General features: G+C 44.3%; 1 protein-coding gene across 3 annotated transcripts in view; it reads left to right on the forward strand.

Annotated features, from left to right (window-relative positions):
• Positions 1 to 20,856, forward strand: part of LONRF3 (LON peptidase N-terminal domain and ring finger 3) — a 39,573-nt gene extending 18,717 nt beyond the window's left edge. For 2 of the 3 annotated variants that reach the window (XM_045996097.1, XM_045996096.1), the window contains 6 exons: positions 5,794 to 5,908; positions 8,289 to 8,410; positions 10,231 to 10,389; positions 11,028 to 11,190; positions 12,398 to 12,547; positions 15,402 to 20,856. In XM_045996097.1, the coding sequence (XP_045852053.1) occupies positions 5,794 to 5,908; positions 8,289 to 8,410; positions 10,231 to 10,389; positions 11,028 to 11,190; positions 12,398 to 12,547; positions 15,402 to 15,557 (865 nt within the window). In that variant the 3' untranslated portion in view covers positions 15,558 to 20,856. Of the gene's footprint in view, positions 1 to 5,793; positions 5,909 to 8,288; positions 8,411 to 10,230; positions 10,390 to 11,024; positions 11,191 to 12,397; positions 12,548 to 15,401 lie in introns of all 3 variants that reach the window. The other variant, XM_045996095.1, reaches the window with a different exon arrangement.
• The last annotated feature ends 301 nt before the right edge of the window (positions 20,857 to 21,157 follow it).

The raw sequence follows: 21,157 nt of genomic DNA on the forward strand, positions 1-21,157 counted from the left end.
CTTCGCTCTCCTTTGATAGCGGCAAAAGAACACAATACAAGGATGTAACTGGTGGGAAAAGATAGCTATTTCTAGACAAGCCAAGCATTTTATACGGGCTGACATGTAACTGAAAGCATTTATTATTACTATTGTTTACCCCGCCACCGTGACAATGTAAAACGCTTTCTTGTGAGAAAATCTGGCTCTACTCTGATTTATAAATGTCTTCCTCAAGTGTTTCCTGCAATCATTACCTGGTGGTAAATAAAATGGAGAGAACTTCAAGTATATACCTATTTCTAGCTCTATCTCTATATACAGAGTTCTCTCTCTCTCTCTCTCTCTCTCTCTGGAGTGGGGAGAGAGAACTGTGTTGTCGGTATGTCTACACACGGATGGATGATGTCTGTTCTCGATATAGGTGTGCACGCTGTCACCGCTGTGTCTATAGTGGAGAAGGAAGATGAGCTGGGGAACAAGGTGTGACTTTACACCCCAAGCCCTGCTACCTCCTAGCTAGCTGTGTGACCTTGGGCAAGTCGCTTAACCTATCTGAGTCTTAATTTCCTCAGTAGTAATACATGAAGCTAACTTATTTGAAAAACAGTATTACACACACCAAGAACAGCAAGAGAAGTATACTGCCTCTGTCTCTTGTCACTTTACTCCACCATCCTTTGGAGAGGAGCAGAGTAGCCCCAAATATAGAAGCGACTTGAGTCTTTAAAGGTGAAATATTCTGAGCATCTGAACTTTGAATTATTTCAAAACAGGCATTACGCAGTGTCTGTTGACAGCCTTCTCGTCTGCGACCACTCAGCTCGGGGGCATTTTAATCACAGTTCTTGCTGAGAGTTGCTGTTTCCTTTTGGGTCTGTTTCGTTCATCTGCTCATTAAATGTCAGTATTTACTGCAGTGAATTAGCCAGCGATGCCACTGCTGTCTTACAAAAGGCCCGATTTTGAAGTTCTCAGGAAAAAACAGTTTAGCGGGTGCAGATTCCTCAAGCATCATCATCATTACTGTCATTGACTAAGGTGTAACAAATTTTCAGATTCATAGGACTCAAATTACTGGGGAAGTGAGACTTTCTGGATTTGGCTGCTCCAGGAGCTCACAGCAATGGTTTCCAAATCCGCCTGCAAATCACACTTGTGAGAAACATTCTAAATTGTGAAACACACATGGTGGAAAAGTACATAAAATTAAAATTGCCCTCTCTTAACAACATTCTGTAGAGAGGATACTCATACAGTCCTTCTCAGTGCAAGAAATAAAACGTGGCCAGGACCCCCACAAGCCTCCTGTGGGCCACTTCTGAATCACAGCCCCTCACCCCTTGCCCACTGAAGCCACTGTCTTTCTTGATTTTTCTCTCTTCTTTTTTTTTTTTAAAAGATTTTGTTTATTTTATTTATTTGACAGAGAGAAATCACAAGAGAGGCAGGCAGAGAGAGAGGAAGGGAAGCAGGCTCTCCGCTGAGCAGAGAGCCCGATGCGGGACTCGATCCCAGGACCCTGAGATCATGACCTGAGCTGAAGGCAGCGGCTTAACCCACTGAGCCACCCAGGCGCCCTCTCTTCTTTTTTAAAAACAGTTTTACCCCCCACCCCTGTATGCATCTTTAAATGGTATAATTTCGTTCTACCTATTTCTAAAACACTTTATATAAATTGAACTCTCCAGAACATATTTCTTTTTGTTCTGGCTTCTTTTCCCCAGTATTAAGGTTTATTCACATTACTGTGTACTGGTGACGTTTGTTCATTTTCATTCATGTGTAGTGGCCCATTGTATGAATCTACCATAGTTTCTTCCTCTGTTCTATTTCAGAAGGATATTTGGGTTGTTTCTAGTTTGGAGCTGTTATGGACAACGTTGCTATGAGAAGTTTCTGTGTATGCTAGTGCATAAAAATCTTTGCCCATCTTGATTGGGTTATCTCTCTTTTTCTTACCAACTTCTAGGAGCTTTATGTATGTTGTAGACACAAGCTCCCCATTAGTCATGTGTGCTACCAAAACCTTCCCGCGCTGGTGTCTTGCCTTTTTGCTCTCTTCATGGCATCTTTTAATGAACTTACAAGTCCTTTGTTTTAATGCAATGAAAATGATCAATCTTTTCATTTATAGTTAGTGGCGTTTTTTTCTTTTCTTGTGCATGTTCTGCCCAAGAAATCTTTTTTCTTTTACTTTGAGGTCATCAAGATATTCTGTTATGTCTTCTAAAAGCTTCACTGTTTCACATTTACCTTTCCAGCCCACATGAAAGTGATTTTTGTGTATGGTGTGAGAACAGCCCAACTTCATTTCCCCATACCGACAGCCCGCTATCCCAAATAGCATTTATTGAGAATGCCACTCACGTACTGAAAATCCCCCTCTGCTTTGAAGTGCCACAGTTGTCATAAATCAAGAATCTGGGGCTGGGTCTATTTCTGGGCTTTCTATTCTATTTACGGATTTGTCCTTGTGCTAGCCCTATACTGTTTTAATCACTACAGCTTTATAATAAGGTCTGATGTCTGGTAGAGCCAGTCCTCCCACGGCGCTGCCCTTGGAAGTGTCTTCGGTCCTCTTGACCCTCTCTGCCTTGCCTTATACCATTTAGAAATCAACTTGTCAAGTCAAAACAAACATCTGAAATAAGCCATTGGGATTTTTATCGGGATTAATTAGTTCTTCTTTACTTCCTTTCAATGAGGTATTTATAGTTCTTTCCATCAGAGGTCTTGTATAGCTTTTGTTGGATTTCTTCCTGGACACTTGATTTCTAAATGTGACTGTAAATGTAACCTTTTTAAAAATGCGTTTCCTTAAGTTTTTTTTGCTGGTGTATAGAATTCAATTGTGTGTGTATGTATATTTATTAACATCCTTGTTAATACTATCAATTCTTACAAATTCTAATAATCAGTCTGTAGATTTTTAAATTTTTTAAAAAAAATTTATGTGTTTTAGAGAAAGGAGCCGGGGAGGGCAGAGGGAAAGGGGGAGGCATTTTTTAAGCAGACTCCCTGCTGAGCGCAGAGCCTGACATGAGGCTTGATCCCATGACCCTGAGATCACTGCCTGAGCCGAAACCAAGAGTTGGACACTCAGCCGACTGAGCCACCCAGTACCCTCTGTGGATTCTTTTAGATTTGACCAGGTCACCATCACACCATGTGTGAATAATGACAGATTTGGTGTTTTCCATTCTAATCCTCATACTTTTTTTTTTTCTTCTTTCCTTAGTACACTGGTTAGGACCGCCATCATAGTGTTTTTTGAAAATTAATCTTACTTTTTGGCCAATTTAATAATTGGCCAAATAACTTGCTTTGCCCAATTTAATAACTAAAATATATTAATTCTATTAAACAAATGAGCTACTTTCTAAAACAGGAATATAACATTCAAAATGTAGAAAAAGTGAATCTATCAAAAGTCTCTCTCCTACTCCAGACCTTTATGTGCTTTTTTAAAAAAATTTCAACATTTAACAATTATTATTTGTACTGGTACGGACTTATTAAATATCACCTTTTCAATGAGCTGTTCAGTGTGTGTCCTCTCGTCTCCTAGAAGCCAGATGCCTTCTTGCACTTGTCATACTGCCAGAATCTAGTTCTGTGTCAGCACGCAGAGCACATTTGCTGAATGAATAAATGAGAATCCGTTTCGTGGATAGCGTGTTAAATTTAAACTGATTTCTCTTAAGAAACTATTCATTTCTTTCCCACGAGATGCTTTTCCCTCAAATTCCACTAGAATTTTTTTAAAGTTTTTTTTTTAAGATTTTATTTATTTATTTGACAGAGACAGAGATCACAAGTAGGCAGAGAGGTAGGCAGAGAGAGGGGGAAACAGGCTTCCTGCTGAGCAGAGAGCCCGATGCGGGGCTCGATTCTAGGACCCTGGAACTTGAGCCGAAGGCAGAGGCTTTAACCCACTGAGCCACCCAGGCGCCCTCCCACTAGAATTTTTTTAATCAAGAAAGAGGGGAAAGTGCCAGCAGCTGCTAGTCTTTCACTGGCTTGTTAAAAATATCAAATCTCTGTCCCTCCCTTTGACCAGCTAAATCGCACACTTGACCCAGTGGAGCTTCACTGTGTCTGTTTTTGAAGCTCTACAGGTAGCTCTGATAATTCAGTTTGGAGACCAGTACAGAAGATTCATCTGTGCAGAGATTAGTAGGATTGTGGAATACAGTGATTTTCAATCCTGGTTGCACTTTAATTAAAACCACCCAGGAGCTTTAAAAAAAAAAAAATCCTGGTGCCTGGCCCTTACCCTGGACCAACCGATCTGAATCTCTGCAGGCGTGATCCCTGGCAACTGTATGGTGCTTAAAATTTCCCCAGATGGTGGTGGAGGCTGGGAGAGGGGAGCAGGAGGTAGGATTTACAAAGGAACATGAGGCAGTATTTAGGGGTGACGGGTATGTTCATGACCTGGATTGTGGAAATGGTTTCATAGGTGTGCACATAGTTTAAAACTTACCAAACTGTAAACTTGGAGTATGGGCAGCTCATGCATGTCAATTACACATCAGTAAAGCTGTTTAAAGAAAAAGCTCCCCAGGTGACTCTCACGAACAGCAGCGGTCGAGAATCATTGTTTGAACAGAGGGAGCACGGCACTGGAAGGTGGACATTGGATAGACTTTGATCTGCCAACTAGAAGCGACTTCCTCCCCTCTGGACCTCACTTTCATTCTGGTTGGGGGGTTCAGTTTTTTTCCGGGTACCCTTCCTCTCTGACATTTTGATCCTTCTGCTCAGCCTGGCTGTGCGCGCCAGGCTGTTGTTGCACCTCCTGGCCACACGAGGGGGTTGTGCAGCTGGCTGCCTCTTGCTCTCAACTGAACACTCCTGTGAGGTCAAAAGAGGCTGGTCAGGCATCTGTCTTTCCCTTCTGTCTGTCCTTTGGTGAGCGCGGGCCCCACTTCTGAACCACCATCTTCAGCTGCCTCCACCCAGTGGTCCTGCTGCAGGTGAGCCTTTCTTTTTAAGCAAAGTAAATCCATGAATCTCTGTATAGAACAGCTTTTTTAAAAGATTCCCCAGATTGCTTTGAAAATATCCAGCTCCTGCAAAGCAATTAAAGTAGGATCTAATTGAAGTATATGGAGGCAGGTCTGCATATGCATGTGTGTGTGTGTGTGTGTGTGTGTGTGTGTATCAATAAGCACATTGACGGTATTACTCTACTGCTTCTAAGAAAATGATCCATTCATACAAAAGGTAGTCATCTATTTGTTACAGGTGCAATATTGAGATCCTTCAGGCAGTAAACATTGCTTAGGTGAAAAATGGAGTCAAGGTTAGCAAACAAGCCAAGTCTTTTTGCACTGTACATATGATATAGAGTACTTAAATGAGTAAATGTGTGAGACAGAGTGTGTGTGTTTATCTGTGTGTGTGTCTATCTGTCTGTGTGTTTAACATATCTTTAGGTGAACAGGTTGGCTAAATATTTTAGAACGGAATCTATTCAGACACTCTGGGCATTAATCTCTATTTTTCTGGGACCTGACAGGGAAAAACATTTTGGATGCCAGTCAGAAGAGACTGACGAGAACTGATGTTACAAAATGATCTAGCTGTGTCATAAATGTTGATAAATGCATTTTTAAAAGATCCAGCTCAGGAATAAAAAAGCAAATGCTTTTCTGAAGTGCAACAACAGCAGGGAATTATTTTCAAAAGGAAAGGCCCCTCCTTACACAGAATTTTCCAATACTGTAAAACCTTAACATTGACTAGCTCTGTCTTTTATTTTTCATCTTATTGCATGTTTCTTCCATTTTGATTCCTAAATTTCAGATTATTCTATGAGCCAGTCACAACACCTTGTGGACATACATTTTGTTTAAAATGCCTTGAAAGATGCCTAGATCACAATGCAAAGTGTCCACTGTGCAAAGATGGTCTTGCACAGGTAAGACATTCTTTCTGTCTTGATTGGGCTAGCTTATTTGGAACTGGATATCAAAATGGTGTCCTGTTGGATCCCAAGCCAGTGCACTGTGCTAGGGCAAAATACTCCCTCGGGCCATCTGTCTATTTTTCCTGTCTTAGGGCTACCCCTCCCCTCTTCACAAAGTCCTTCAGGAAAATGGGGCAACATCTAGGTTTTTATGAACTGTAAATAGTGAAATTAATTTGTGATGGAAACAAAAGGATTAAATTGAGGACAAACAGGGATCCTGGTGCTCAGCCTATCATGGCACCTGATTCATTGCAATCTTAGGTGAATCCTCTGTCCTCTCTGGGCTTGGACGAGATGAGTGCTGATATCTTCTCACCATCATTGTTTATTCTGTGGTTTGAAGTTATCACTCCCAGGTCCCCAGAAAAACCTCACAGACCTTCAGTGTAGTCCTTGTTCCACGCTCCCCCCTCCCAAAGGAGCTGCTGTACTTATTAGCAGATATTTGACCACTTGAAAAGCTCTGCAGCTTCCAGATCCTCCGAAAGGAACCACACAGGCTGCCACCATTGTTTTTCAGGTGGACTGGGGGACTTTCCTGTAGCACAGGAACACCTGGGAGCCCATCTTGTTTTCCCTCCCTTGGGGACTTGTGCACGAAACATTATAGTCAGTCTTACTGTTCCTTGACCCCTGTTGTCCCCAAGGAGAGGGCAGAGATGCAAGGCTATCTCTAGGTGAACACAGGTCCAGAAGTCACCTGCTGAGCTTTCCCAACACCCAAACGTTTGAACAAAGGGAATGGAGTGAAATAATCATCCAGGATAATCCTGGGGGTGTGTGTAGGGTTGGAAGGGAGGCTCACAGTCAACACCTTGCCTAGATCGGTGGGTGGGATCTGCTGGCCTGATGGTGGGTGTGGAGCCCATGGTCCTTATACATAACAATACACGTGTGTTGTGGTAACACTACAACATTCATGTAAGCAGAAAGTAGAACCTGCTCCTGCTGAGCACCCGGAGAAAACCACTGTTAACATCTCAGTATGTGCCTTTCCTGGGTTTTTGTTTTAGCATCAGCGGTGGAGTCTGGATTAGCAACCTCCTGAGTCATTGCTTTTCCCCAAAGACTGGGACTGGGCAAAGCCGCTGATTCGCCATTAGGCGGTGGCAGGGGCTGGGAAGGCATCCTGAGAGCAGATGCTGCGGGGTCCCAGACTCAGGGGCTAGAAAATATTCTCATCTGTCTCTGTGTATTGGCACAGGGGCGCACTTACACTATGTCCAAGAGCAATAAATATTTTATGCCAGTCACGTTCACTGCAGAATAGACACACAGAGCCCATACTGGGAAAGGAAAAAGGGTCTCCAACAAGCAATTTTATACCCAGGAGCTCCCCCTGCTGGGTCTCTGTGGGTAGTGTCCATAGCAAGCAATTCGCAGATGTTTTAACTCTCATTGTCTGGTTCACACAGTTAAATTCCCATTGCTTACGGATCCCTGGATATGTATGGAGTAGGGGTATTTGGGAGGATAGTAGTAGTGACCAATGGACCTGAGTTTGGTTCTGAAATCATGGTTTGTAACATAATTTCAGTGATAACCTAGATGATATATCTAAAAAAACAGATAAAAATCACCGGTGTTTAGTTGTTGCTTTGTTTTTAGCTAAAGCTGGGTGGAGGGAATATTTAGACTGATAGTATCCAGAAGCCAAGCATTGGGGTGGGGTGCCGTGGGTATGGGACAGGTCAGGAAAAGATCAATGTTTGAAAATGGCTTTTTCATGCCCCAAACATTTTTTTTTAATTTTATTTATTTATTTGAGAGACAGAGATCACAAGCAGGCAGAGAGGCAGGCAGAGAGAGAGGAGGAAGCAGGCTCCCTGAGGAGCAGAGAGCCCAATGCGGGATTCGATCTCAGGACCCTGGGATCATAACCTGAGCCGAAGGCAGAGACTTTAACCCACTGAGCCACCCAGGCGCCCCATGCCCCAAACATTTTGACCAGACTTTCAGTATATCCCAGATGGAGACCATTTTCATGAGCTTGTAAATGCAGTAACCAGAAAAGGAAAGGGAAGGATTTGCCCTCCCAGCTTTTTGACAAGAACATAATCTCAATTTGAGCATTTTAGGGAAGCTATGAGATTTTTAGAACTTCAACGCAGGTCTTTTCCCCTTGTTAGAATATTTTTGCCTAATTATAAAAGTAATTAGTCACATGTAATGTCCAGAGAATATATGCAATGTGATTTATCACCTGCTAATACATGGGTCCAAATTACTTCGATATGTGGGTCATTCGACTATCCTACTGATCAATGCAGACGTGCTTTGTGTTTTTCTGAGGACTGATTAGTATCTCATTGCCCTGTTCCCCCTTTAGTGCTTGGCATCCAGAAAATACAGCAAAAATGTCATAATGGAAGAGCTGATAGCTAAATTCCTTCCAGAAGAACTCAAGGAACGAAGGCGGCTTTATGAAGAAGAAATGGAAGAACTTTCTAAGTATGTATATGCACGTTTTCTCTTTTTTCTCTTTTCAGTGTGACCCACAGAAGCTCATAGAACTCAATGTGCACATTTCTTTCTAACTTCTCACTTGGCGATACCATGTTGGTAGCTTGACATTGGCCTTGGTGAGAGTATCTACGCTATGGAAATTGGCAAATGCTGTAAGCCAGAGCTTCCCCCAAAAGCCAGTTGCTCAGCGCTTACCCACACAGCACAGACCATTGACCAGGTCACATCTTGGCACTTGTGCCTGGGTGTTGCTGGTAGGAGGTAGGAGTAAATTTGGAGTAGCTAATCAGGGGAACTCACGGAGTGTGCAAAAGACTGCAAAGACTCAAGCAGGTTCTGTGAGGTTAAGAACTTTGGTGCCAACCAGACCTGGCTTTGTGACCCAATTCTGCCACAAAGCGAGTATGCTTCAGGGCCTCAGGCAAGTCCCTTGACCTCTCTGGACCTCAGTTTTCTCATCTGTAGCTTGGGAATAATCCGTTCTTACCTCGCGGACTTGCGAAGATCAAATGAGCCAGTGCACAGTAAATACTTAATTAATGGTAATGGTAACAGTGAGACTGCTGCCTGTTCTGTGCCTCCTCTGCCTGGCCCATGGGAGAGGCAGGCTATGGAGGGAGGTGGAAGGAGGGCTCCTCCACTGGCAGAGCAGCTCACTGGGACAAAGCGGGAGGCAGTCTTTCTTCTACTGCTGCCTCCCGCCTCCCCATCCCCACTGGAATCCTCACAGCATTCTGGGGGCAAGGTGCCTGGTGGCGAAAGGTGCTCTGGTCTTCTGCCCACCCTATAGAGAACACCTCTGAACTGTCATGGGTTCGTTTGAGTGAGCCTCTCACTTCGGATGATGATATGTTCTCCTGAGAAGCTAGAAATTAAATCGTTGACTTAGAATAGATCTACTCAGGGCATCTTTATTTCTGATTCTTAAATTCGCCTTGAGTTTCTCTGAGCCCTTATCTCCAATATCACTTAGTGTCTTATTAATAAACACTGGGATATATTAGAGGGATATCTATTTAAAGAAATCGTAAACTTAATACTGTGGGGAAAATGGTCTTACAGCTATTGATAAGGTCCAATACTGGATTTACCAGACAAAGAAGAGAACGGTGATGCAGGAGGCGCTGGCCCGGTTGGTGGTTTCCCATCAGGCTGTGCGTCTGCTTCTTCATGGGCACTTGTTGAAGGGCAGACCCCTGGGTCCTAACTCCAGAGCTAATATACCAGTATCTCGGGGGTCCTGCAGCCCACTGTCTGGATTGAAGGCCCCCTGGTCACTGATGCACAGGAGCGTTTGAGCATCACTGGGCTAGCAACTTGCCTCTCTGTTGCTCCCTCCTCCTTCTGGCTGGGCCTGCCCAGCAGGTCTCCTGGGGGCTTTCCAAATTTGAGATGCTGATGGAGACCTTGCAGAGATTTCCCCGCCATCCCCCTGGAGGGCTGGGTCCACTTTTACCACCAGCATGACCCCTGAAGAGATTGTTCTGAGTAGAGAGCATTAAAAAAAAGATTGAGGTATAGCTATCACCCACCATGTGAAGGTACTAGAGGACGTCTTTAGACAAATTAGAACATACAGAATATTGGTTTCAATCTCTCAGCGCTTAGGCTAACCTCTGCACCAGGTGATGGGACTCAGCCCATAGTGTCGGTTGTATCTCAGGATTTTTTTTTTTTTAATCAGCCATCGAAACTTGAGGTCTCCTTGTCTTCCTGTGGGGGAACCCCAAGGGGACATTTGACCAACCTTTCTGTGTTCTGCTCCATTGCCTTGAGACATCCACGTCGTTTGCTCTTCCTGACAGCTTAAACAAGAACGTGCCTATTTTCGTGTGTACTATGGCCTATCCCACCGTTCCTTGTCCCCTGCACATCTTTGAGCCTTGTTACCGCCTGATGATTCGTAGATGCATCGAGACAGGCACAAGGCAGTTTGGCATGTGCCTTGGAGATCCTGTCAAAGGGTAAGTGGAGACCTATGTAGGGTGAAGGGAGGCTTGGCTGGAGAGGGATTTGGGTTGACTTTGGGGTGCTCCCAGAAGACGGATAGACACGGCTCCTGAGATTTAGTCCGTGACGGTGAGTGTTCGTAGAGACCACGGTCTCCCTGGCCCCTGGCCTACCATGTAATAAGCTGCCTATATAAAGGAACCCCGGGATTAACCTTTTGTTAAACGAGTGGCATTTACTCTACAGTTTGTTTCACTGGAAGACTGTGGACCCAGGAGCCCCACTGCCTGGCTTTACATTCTGGCTCCAACCTTAGCAACTTTGACTTTGGACGAGTGACTTCTGTGACTCAGTGTCCTTATCTGCAGAGTGGGCACAATAGTGCCTACCTCACTGGGCCGGTTGGGAGGGCTGGTGAGTTAACGCGCATAAAGCACTGAGCACAGTACCTAATACACAGTGTATGCTCAATACATGGGAGCAGTTATGTTATTGCATGAACATTTTTCTTTGCACAGACACTGCCTGTTGTGTAGTTGCCGCCGTGGACCCCAGCACAGGCAAATAGGCAGAAGGGTTACAGAAATGGCTCAGGGTCAGGCCACAGAAATGACTCAAGGATTTACGTCTGTACTCATACCCTATTAAGTAGGTTCGCGGAATATGGCTGCATCCTGGAGATCAGAAACGTGCAGTTCTTTGCTGATGGCCGCTCGGTGGTGGACAGCATAGGCAAGAGACGCTTCAGGGTCCTCCATCAGGGCCACCGAGATGGCTACAATACAGCTGACATCGAATACATTGAAGACCAAAAGGTGAGGACGGCCAGTGCCACGAATCCCAAGGCCAGGCTATTCCTGTAGATGTTCGCAAAAGAATTTCTCAGCGCTATTGGGGGCCTTGGGATTTCTCACCAAATTGTTATGGCGACACTGAATGCTGCTGGATTGCTGTTTGGCTGTAGAATGACACCAGGAGCGCTCCGTGTCCTGGCTTTCTCTGCCTAGCTGCTGAGTCATATTCATGCGTGAGAAATGGCAAGCCAGACCAACCACGCTGAGGCCCGTTCAGCCTAGGAGTTAGGTCTCTGCCACAGATATCAAGGGGTAGATCTGGAGCGATAGCTACACTATGCATTTTATGTATCAATTTATTTATATTTTCCAACTTTGTCTTTTGAGATAATTGTAGATTCACACATATGTTTGTATTTTTTAAAAGATTTTATTTATTTATTTATTTGACAGCACAAGCGGGGGAAGGGCAGACAGAGGGAGAGGGAGAAGCAGGCTCAGGGAACCTGATAATGGGGCCTGATCCCGGGATGCTGGGATCATGACCTGAACCGAAGCAGATGCTTAACCCACTGAGCCACTGAGGCGCCCCATACATTTGTATTTTTAAACGTACAGCTTGCTTAAGAGTTCTTCCTTAAAACCCATCGTACCATTAAGCAGAAAGATAACATGTCCAGTTAATCTTTGGTGTTCTGGACTAATGGGTAGAAGAAAAGGTAAATAATTCCACGTTCTTTTATGTTTACATTCACTACATGGTACGAGATTAGTAGGTGTTTGATCAATGAATGAATGTATTTGACATGCAAAATAGAGTTACACAGTGAGACACAGACATGCTTATGTCTCTTTTGCCAGTGCGCAATGGGAAACCAGATACAAAACATAAAAAGGAGAGAGGCGTAAAGCAGCGTAAGCTAGTTGGACAGCATGCCTCCACTCAAGCCAGTGCGCCCCTCTGGTTTCCTACCTGTCTTGCTGTTTCAGCTAATGTACCCAGAGGCGCTTTTATCCTTCCTCCTGCCCCTCAACAAGTTATGCACAGCCCACCCTCTGGCAGAGGAGAGCAGAGGAGACGTTCACACACCACACAGGAGAAGGCCGCGGGTGGGCAAGCCTTCCTAGTGGGGCGGGGCTGGACGCCCAAAGGGAGTCCGTGTCAGCAGCAGCCTTGGGAGTGGTGGAGAAGGTACAGAGTGCTTCATTTCCACTTTGGTACTTTCAGGTTCAAGGAGACGATTATGCTGAGCTCATGGGATTGCATAATTGTGTCTATGAGCAAGCGTCTTCGTGGTTTCATTCGCTCAAATCATCTCTGAAGAATCGGATAATCAGTCACTTTGGTCCCATGCCAGAGAAAGATGCTGATCCCCAGGTACATGAAAATGTCTCTTTGTAATGGACTGCCCCCACCAGATGAGAGAGCCTAGGGTTTGCGATCAGGTGGGTGCATGGTTGCCATTTGGCAGACCAGGAACAGAGAGGAAGATGGATCCCGAGTCAGAATTGGAGCAGTAAAGTAAAGCAGTAGGAACTTGGATCCAAGATAGGATTTGAGAGATAAGTCAGGTGAGAGATTGCGAACACAGAAGCCATCAACAGAAGAACTTTCAGCGAGGGTCCAGAGTCACACCACAGTAATGTGTGGGAGTGACAAGATTCACGCAAAAGCCAGGCTTAAGAGAAGGGTGTCCTGGGAGCTGAGACCAAAGGTTTCCAGTTCTGGGGAGCCCCATAACTGTCTTCCCCATTGCTGCAGGAGCAGGGAGTTGGGACCAGCTAACTTACAGGATTCCAACCGCAAGACCAGAATCTTCTCACACCTGGGTCCCTCCCTCCTTAGCCTTGTATGTCTAGACCCTTGTCATTGTTCTCATCAGGGGTGAGCAGGTCCTGAGCGAACAGACCCAATCTTTAAATCTGCCCTTGGCTGAATTATACTAGAAAGCAGTTCATTAGGTTCTACTGGATTAGTCTTTCCTGGGGAGACAGATCCACTTGAGAGATCAAACTGCAGATCAGAAGCTTTTCAGGAAATTGGAGATAGTTAAGTTTCTCTAAGCTTTGTTTGCCTGGTATAAATCAGACAACACTCTCTCTAGGACCAGGCTGGTGATAAGCTAGTTAAATATTTGCCCACGATCACCTCTCCTACATTCTGAGCTGGCTCCCTACATTGTCACTTCCGTGACTTCCTTGATTCTTTGCTTTCATTCATTCCCATCTCTGTCCCAGTAGTAAAATGGAGTATGTATGTTCTGATTTCCCTGCCAAGAGATTTGCACCTTACCCCTCTAGCTGTGTGACCTTGGGCAAGTCCCTTCTCCTCTCTCAACCTTTCTCCCAGCTCTGAAATGAGGAGGTGGCAGAGGAGGTCTTCCAAGTCCCCTCTTCTTCTTGCATCTGGGGCTGTAAAACACCGGTCTGTTCCCTAATGGACTGAAATGTCTCGCTTTCTCCAGACCATAAACGTGCCTCTTTCCCCCATGCAAAGGCATCGTGAATGTTGAAGGGAGAAAGTCCAGTCAGTGCTTCCCAGTGACCCAGCTCCTGGCTCTGGGCCACTGTGACTCAGGATTACGTCAGAGCTCTGAGCAAGCTCATGATCAAGTGTAACGTTCCCCTTCACCTTCTGGAAAGCATTCTTCCTCAGTCAGGCAGAAGGTAGCAATCAGCAATGACACAGCATCTTCCTCAAGAAAAAACACAGATGCCACAGAGTGATTCATAAGGGCTCGATGACACAGAAAGCTGAAATTTGGGCTCATTTCCTTTCTTATTAGAACCATTATCATATTGCTTTGGCAGCAGCAAAAAAATTATAATAATAATAGAAAAATCATCCAGTTTGATCCAGTCAGTGCTGCAGCCCCAGTGGTCCCATTAATAAGAATGTTCTAAACTTTGGGAGGAGATTTCTCAGAAATAGCTGCAAGTATTAACATCAGCTTAAATGTTTTTGTTAACGGCCCTGGGAAAGAAAGTTTAGAATATGTCAATTTCATATCCAGAACTAATAATAGGAGGGAGAGCCTGTTCTAGCTCACAGTGAGGGGCAAAGGAGAATTCAAATGAAGCTGCAGGCACAGAGAAGCCAAGAAGGCAGCATGGTATGGGGAGAATCAGGTGAACCGATTTGGAGGCAAATAGTCCCATATGGAGGTGTTCTGACCAGAATGGGGTTCTGTATAGTCCTAAACCCACCTTCTGGAAGTTGTGAGCCGAGAGCTCATTTTAGGCTTCATAGGAAATAAGTCACCAGTGTCTAAAACGTGTACCTGAGAAGCTGCTGACAAACCGAATTTTGGTGAAGGACTCATTTGGGATGGGAAGGGTCTTTATTAAAAAAGAAACCTGGGGACCGAATACATTTCTAATGCGAGTGTGTTTTCTAACTGGAATTTTTGCAGAGTGGGATTGCTGTGCTTTGGGGCTGTGGATCATAGGCTTTGGTTTCAGAGGAGAAGCTAGCTGTGGCCTTGTATAGTGACATGGCATGTGGGAACTATATTGCCTTCAGCCAGGAGCGGGGAAATAAAGGGAGTTAAGAGACATGCCAAGCCCAAGGGATCATGGGAATTGAAGGCCCACAGGTGGTAGGTGTCAGTCCAAAGAACCTAAACAAAACCTTCGAAATGGAAGAGACTGAGTGGTGGATATTCTAGCTCACAGAATCACACTGGCTGGGAGGTATAGGGTATCTGTTAGGATATTGATTTGTTTGCTTTGACAACACTAAAAATAACCGTGGATTGAACCATATAGAGGGCCAGGGCAGCTCTGTTCCATGAGATCATTCAGAGATCCAGTGTCCTTCATCGCAAAGCTCTACCATCCTCAGAATGTTGCCCCATCTTTCTGATAGAAGAAGGCTGGTCGTCACCATGTTCACGCTCTGGCCGGGGGCAGGGAGTGGGGGAGAGAAAGAGTAAGGTGGAGGGCTCATGACCTGTTCCCGGTGTGACCCAGTAGTTACACATAGAACTTCCGTTTACATCTCATTAGCCAGAACCTGGTCTTATGGCCTCCCCTAGCTACAAGGCAGCCTTTGTTTTCTGGGTGGCTACACGCCCAGCTCGGATAAGGGGACGTAGACCTGGGGGTGATCAGCAGTGTCTGCCGTACACAGAAGCAGTTCCTCCTGTGATGTTTACCGTGCGGTGTGGGAAGCCTGCAGACTGAGCTCACTTCTGTGAAAATCGGATCAACCCACTGTTTCTCTGTTGTAGGTTAACCCAAATGGCCCAGCCTGGTGCTGGTGGACGTTAGCGGTTCTCCCACTGGAAAGCCGAGCTCAGCTCCCATTCCTAGCTATGAGGTCCTTAAAGGATAGACTGAATGGCATTTGGAGAGTCCTGGCCTTTATATCCCAAAACCAAAACTAGTGAGAGTGGATTGCTGAAGAGGAAGACCCACCCTCCCCACCATCCTTGGGGGAGTCATCTTGTAAATATATCTAATTGCAATAACATCTTAACAGAAGGAAGTATCAAGCAGGCATTTCCTTGCTGTTGGTCACAGAGAGCAAATGTGTAGAAAGACCAAAAGCATGGGACCTGTTTGAAACTTTCTGTCTTAAGATGCTTCTTGACATGCTGCACAACGACATGCTCAGCAGAGGTGTTTAAAAGCCCAGAAGAAAAAAATTCCTTTGATTTCGACATAAACTTTTCTGAAAGTTTAAAGTGGTTTTGCTTTAATTTTCTTTTTTGCATAGTTAAGTGTGTGGTTGAAATGTGACGCACAGATAGTAATAACGTTGTGTTATTTCACTCACTTGAGTTCTCATTCCAAATGGTTCAGGTTTTATACAGCATTGTGTAAAATAAGGTTCATCCTTCTATCTGTTTTAATAATTTATTTTTTGCACTACTGTATCCTTTTTTGTACATGTGTGTTTGTGACTATTTAAGTGTACGTTACTGAGAAGCCAGTTACTTTATTTATTAACGTGGTTTACCATGTACCAAGGGGGAAATAACAGTACTAGAAATGTGCCATTTTTGCTTTTATCACATGTAACTGTGTTTCTTAAACCAGTTGTCGCACGATTTTCGTATCTACCCCATTGGAAGGTTAGAGGAAGTTCAGGGTCACGCAGAGATAACTGATCTTCGCAGGCTCCATTTGGCTTTCAGTTTGAGTTCAACAATATAAGATACGCAAGGGATCTGGCATACATTATGGAATAAGCCAGGGTGAGGTAAAATAATCCATTCTCTGTGTGTTATATGGAGCAGGGCTGAAGGAATGACTTTCTTTCAACGAAGAGATGAATCCGAGGGGCGTCTTTCAGAACAATCTATTGTAGGCATTTATCTCAACAATCTAATTACAGTGTACCTCTTTTCTCCCCGGTGCAGTTAGGAGTGGGATTCGGAGGCAGGATGATTTTTAACCCTTCAGAGGGAATGGTTTTCAGTCTGGCATACCATAGCCTCCATACCCCACCTCTTCTCAGGGTTCTGGGGATCACGACCCGGCTAGCACTCGTGCAAACACGTGAAGAAGAGCTCTTTGTTATTAAAAAGCAAAGAAGCCAGTAGAAAAGATAGAACCCTTAAAAAAACCAGAAAAACTATCTTTTCGGTTTGTAAACCTCTTTAAAGGAAACAGTGACTCCATGATTTTATCTAAGCACTGCCTTCCCTCCCAAATGCCACAGGCCAGAGATGGAGGTACAGGGGAAGGATAGTGGGTAAGAAGGTAAGAGGGAGGTCTTGTTTAGCCTGCTTAGTGCTAGTGTGATTCCTTTAGTGCCGGGAGAACCTGAAAAATGCCATGAGGATGGAGTGTCACAATGACAATGGGGTGAAGAGATTAGGACAGGCAAGAAGTGAGTCCTACCATTCGCACCGTCATGCGCATTATCGCCTGACGTGATGCTGGACGGACGCAGTGCAGTCCACCCACCCCTCTGAGGAAGGCTTAGTGCCTCAAGGAACCAATCTGGCTTCTTCCATCACCACCTCTGTCCAGCAACAGAGAAGGGAGAATGAGATGATCCAGGCAACAGAAAAGAGATTCACGTAAGCAGAAACTAAATGACCTTTTCTGCACTTGCCCAATGGGTGCTGTATTGTCAGAGCACGATGTTACCAGGCATGATGTTTGCAGCCAGACTAGGCTAGTGAAAAATGGAAGTATAGGCGTGGTTACTGCCCAGGCAAATTCTGCAGGGCTCAGGGAGCAGGAAATTAAAGTCTTCCCCTCCCACTTGGTGCCCAACCACGAGGTCATAGCACTAGGACTCTAGTGAAATATACCATCATCTAGTGCAAATGCAGCAAAGAAAATGTCATAAGCATTTCCCCTTGGTAGATGTTTTTGTTTTACGATTTAACACTTTCTGGGCCCCAGGGTCCTTATCTAGGAAATGGCAGTGTTCAGTGCCACACATACGGTTGTTACGAATGTTATATAAGTAGTATTTAGGTAAATCACTTAGCAGAGTGCCTAGCACCTAGGAGATGTTAGAAAAATACTAGTTTTGATTAGGTTATTCATAGTTACAGAATATCATCAGGGGCCCATGTTTGCATAAAACACTGTCTTTACACACAGGACCCATATCTACTCCTTGAAACGTAGTTGGGGGGATCGCACCACTGATGCTTGGACCATAACTTGATGCTTTACAGTTAATTCCTTTTGGAGACAAGTCTGTTTGGGAAAATGAAAAGGCTAGGAACAAAAGAGGGTTAGAGACAAGGGAGACTTCTGGGCAAGTACATTTTTCCTTATTTCAATAGGACTAAAAAGTAGTGCTCTTTGGAGGTCTAGAATTTCTGATATAATGGAAGCCTTAAGTTCTAGCTCCAGTTCAATAACCAGCTTATCACTCACTCTTCAAAAAGTATCAAAAATCTTGGCATGCCAGAGTGAAAGAGTTTTACAGTCTGACTTTTGTGCTTATTAGTTCATGGAATTTCTTTATGCTGCTGCCACAGAAATTTATTGTGAACCTACTAAGTACCAGGCACTGAGCCAACGTGATTCCAGGTTCATTCCATGAACATACATGAGTTTGTGGAATCGTTTGTTTTCCACATCAGCCCTGTGAGATCAGTTATCATCCCCACATTACAGATGAGAAGGCTGGGGCCCTGCAGTGTTTAACATTTTGCCCAGATAACACAGCCAGTTAATAGCCAAGCTTGATTTTGAACCCCTTACTTCGCAGATTTTTAACACTTTGGACGATTTCTGTTACACGTAATTTTATTAGATAGTCAAGGCAACCAAGTCACAAAAGTGCACCTCAGAAGCTCATGATTCAAATGGCAGTTGGAGGGTTAAGTAAAATGCAGTTACCTCACACATCTTAATCTAGGTAGAAAGGGAAGTTTTTTTTTTAAGTAAAATTCTACAGTATAGAATATTTCATGTTGATAACTGAGTACCTAACTCCAGCAAAGGTAGATCTTGGCTGGGCAGAATTGCACTGTACTCTCGATAGCCTGAAAACACATTTGAGTTGTTTTCTAGCAAGCTTTTGTGTCAGCAGTGGTTGGAGGCCAGATGTAAGGCTGATGAGCCTTGGCTTTCTTTGGGATGTACTTGAATGGGGTAGTCAGCGGAACATGACCATTTTCACCACTTGTAAATTGATTTTGCTGCCAAGCTTGGGTACGAAGATTGTACAGAGAAAAGACTAAATCTAGGCCAGAAGTACAAGACTTCCCCCTTGGTAGATTGTGCCATTTATTTGGATAGTTTTCTCATTTTAACCTAGATTATACCTAGAGTATTTTCTGTGTGTATATATATGTGTGTATATATGTATATATGTGTGCATATATATATATATTAGGTACCAAGCAGATATTATGCCTTTCTGCTTTGTACTGTACTACTGCTGCTAGCTAATACCCAGCAAAATGTAGAAAATGAAAAATGTTAAACTAATTTTCTGTAGACAACTTGGAGAAAAGGACACCTGCCCCTGACTTAATGGGGCCGAGAGATCTGACTATTTTGAGAATTTGCCTTTTCTGAAGGCTGACTGCATCTAGCCCCATGGCGTTTCTAGCTCTGCCTGTGGGGCTGGCCTGGGCTCAGATAATCCCCTGTGACTGACTGTCGGAGCCGTGGAGCTCCTGAGGCTGGTTCACAGCACCCAGAGATCTCTTAGTGTCAAACAGATTGCATGCTGTGGATGGACCAGAATCCATCGGGGACTGTGCTCCCCCTGCCAACTCCATTTCCAGGTTGGGAGCTTCATTCAAGGACTCAGAACTTGAGTTCCCAACATGTTGACTTTGCATCCGTTTCTGTTTATCGAGGCAAAATTGTAGCAGAGGCGTATAATAAGGATGCAAATGGAAGGCAGCCCAGATAATGGAAAAGGACAGATTTTTCAGCCCATCTGGGGCTTGAGGAGTGAGGTTTTGATTTAAGATTGAAAGCAGTTCTGCGAAGCAGGCCAGCTGCATGGGCTCCAGCGTGTGCCCCTTCCTGAGTGCAGAGGGAGACAAAGAAAAGGAGTCACGTACAATGTACGCATTCAGTTCCTCTTAGAACGATAGCTCCCACTGTTCAGCTGTTTAATAATCCCGGTGATGCACATCCAGAGGTGAAATGAAGTTGTTCTCACTTACAAGTGGTTGTTTTTCAGTGCGCGAAGTTAACCTTGAGAGAGAAGTGCCTGTAATCTCCGTTCCTGGTGTCCTTTTAAAGCTTTTGCTTCACGACTCTGTAGCCGTTTAAAAATTTGTCGCAGCAAATGTGATTAACAGAAGTTTACAAAGCAACACGGTAGCTTGTGCCTCATGTTAAAAATTGCCTAATGTTTATCTATTGTCAAAGCAACAACAATAAACAGCAAAATAAAAGGAGCGCAAATAGGCCAATGTGGCATCATAGGCTTATCTTAGATACACTAGCTCCATCTTTTCAGGCAGCGCTCAGTCCTGCCAGGATTAAAATCTCAAGCAGGCCGTGCACACAGTGGCAAATGCGTGGGTGTGCTTGTTAGCCCGCTTGTTTGTTCAGCAGCCATTTTACTTTCGCACTGTAATGAACTGGAAGGGGAATTAAGATAATGCTTCCTCCCTGCCCCCCCCCCTGTTGTTATTCAACTACCTCTATATGCTTGGTTTCTCTTTATGGGTTTCTTTCTTCCAAATCTGTACAAAATGCTGTTTCAACTCTTCTATGTTGTAATAACAATGTGATTGATATAGGCTTTTGCTGTGAAAGATGTTCATGCATTAAAAAATGTTTCCTTTCGTCTCACGTTATATCTAACAAAGCTCGACCCATAACCTTTGGGCGAGAATTACCTAAATAAGTCATCATTTTGTTGGAAGCCGAATAGAAGGGAAAGCTATTGGACCATCTATTCTGTTCTTGTTCCTGTTGCTTGAAATACATTTGATCAGAAGATCTTTCAAGGAAGTAGATTTTCACTCAAACAGTAAGCGCTCACGCTTCTGACAGTGAGGCCGGCATGAGCTAGTTAATGTGATTGATGTGTTCTGAAAACCTGGCCATAAACTGTCTTTCAAAAATGCAAAAATTGTTTTTCTTCAAAAATCTTGTTATTTAAAGACTTATGTTGAGTGTTTTGCCAATAACCCACCCCTAGTTTGTTTGCAGATCCGTTCATCTGTTGGGTTTGCTTCAAACAGAATACACTACCTACCATTTTCTTTGCCAATAAAAAATGTTTGTGAAAAGCAAGTTATGTGTGTTTATTTGCGTCAAACTGTTTCTCCACGATAGGCTAAAGCTAAGGCCCAAAGCGTGAACCCTTTGATGGGCAAACTGGTAATACTGGGACAGTGGGCAATACTGACCCAGCTGGGTTCGGCAAGTGCGACTCAGCAACATCTTTTCGGTACCAGTTTTAAGTCTCCTGCCACGGAAGACTTTATGCAGGGTCTGTTTCCACCCCCCCCCCCCCACCCCGCGGGCAAACCAAATACAGTGGAGTGGGACAATGAAAATGATAGCAAATCCCACTTGATTTGACCTTCGTGTA

The sequence above is a fragment of the Meles meles genome, chromosome X (genome assembly GCF_922984935.1).
Source record: "Meles meles chromosome X, mMelMel3.1 paternal haplotype, whole genome shotgun sequence".
Classification (NCBI taxonomy): domain Eukaryota; kingdom Metazoa; phylum Chordata; class Mammalia; order Carnivora; family Mustelidae; genus Meles; species Meles meles.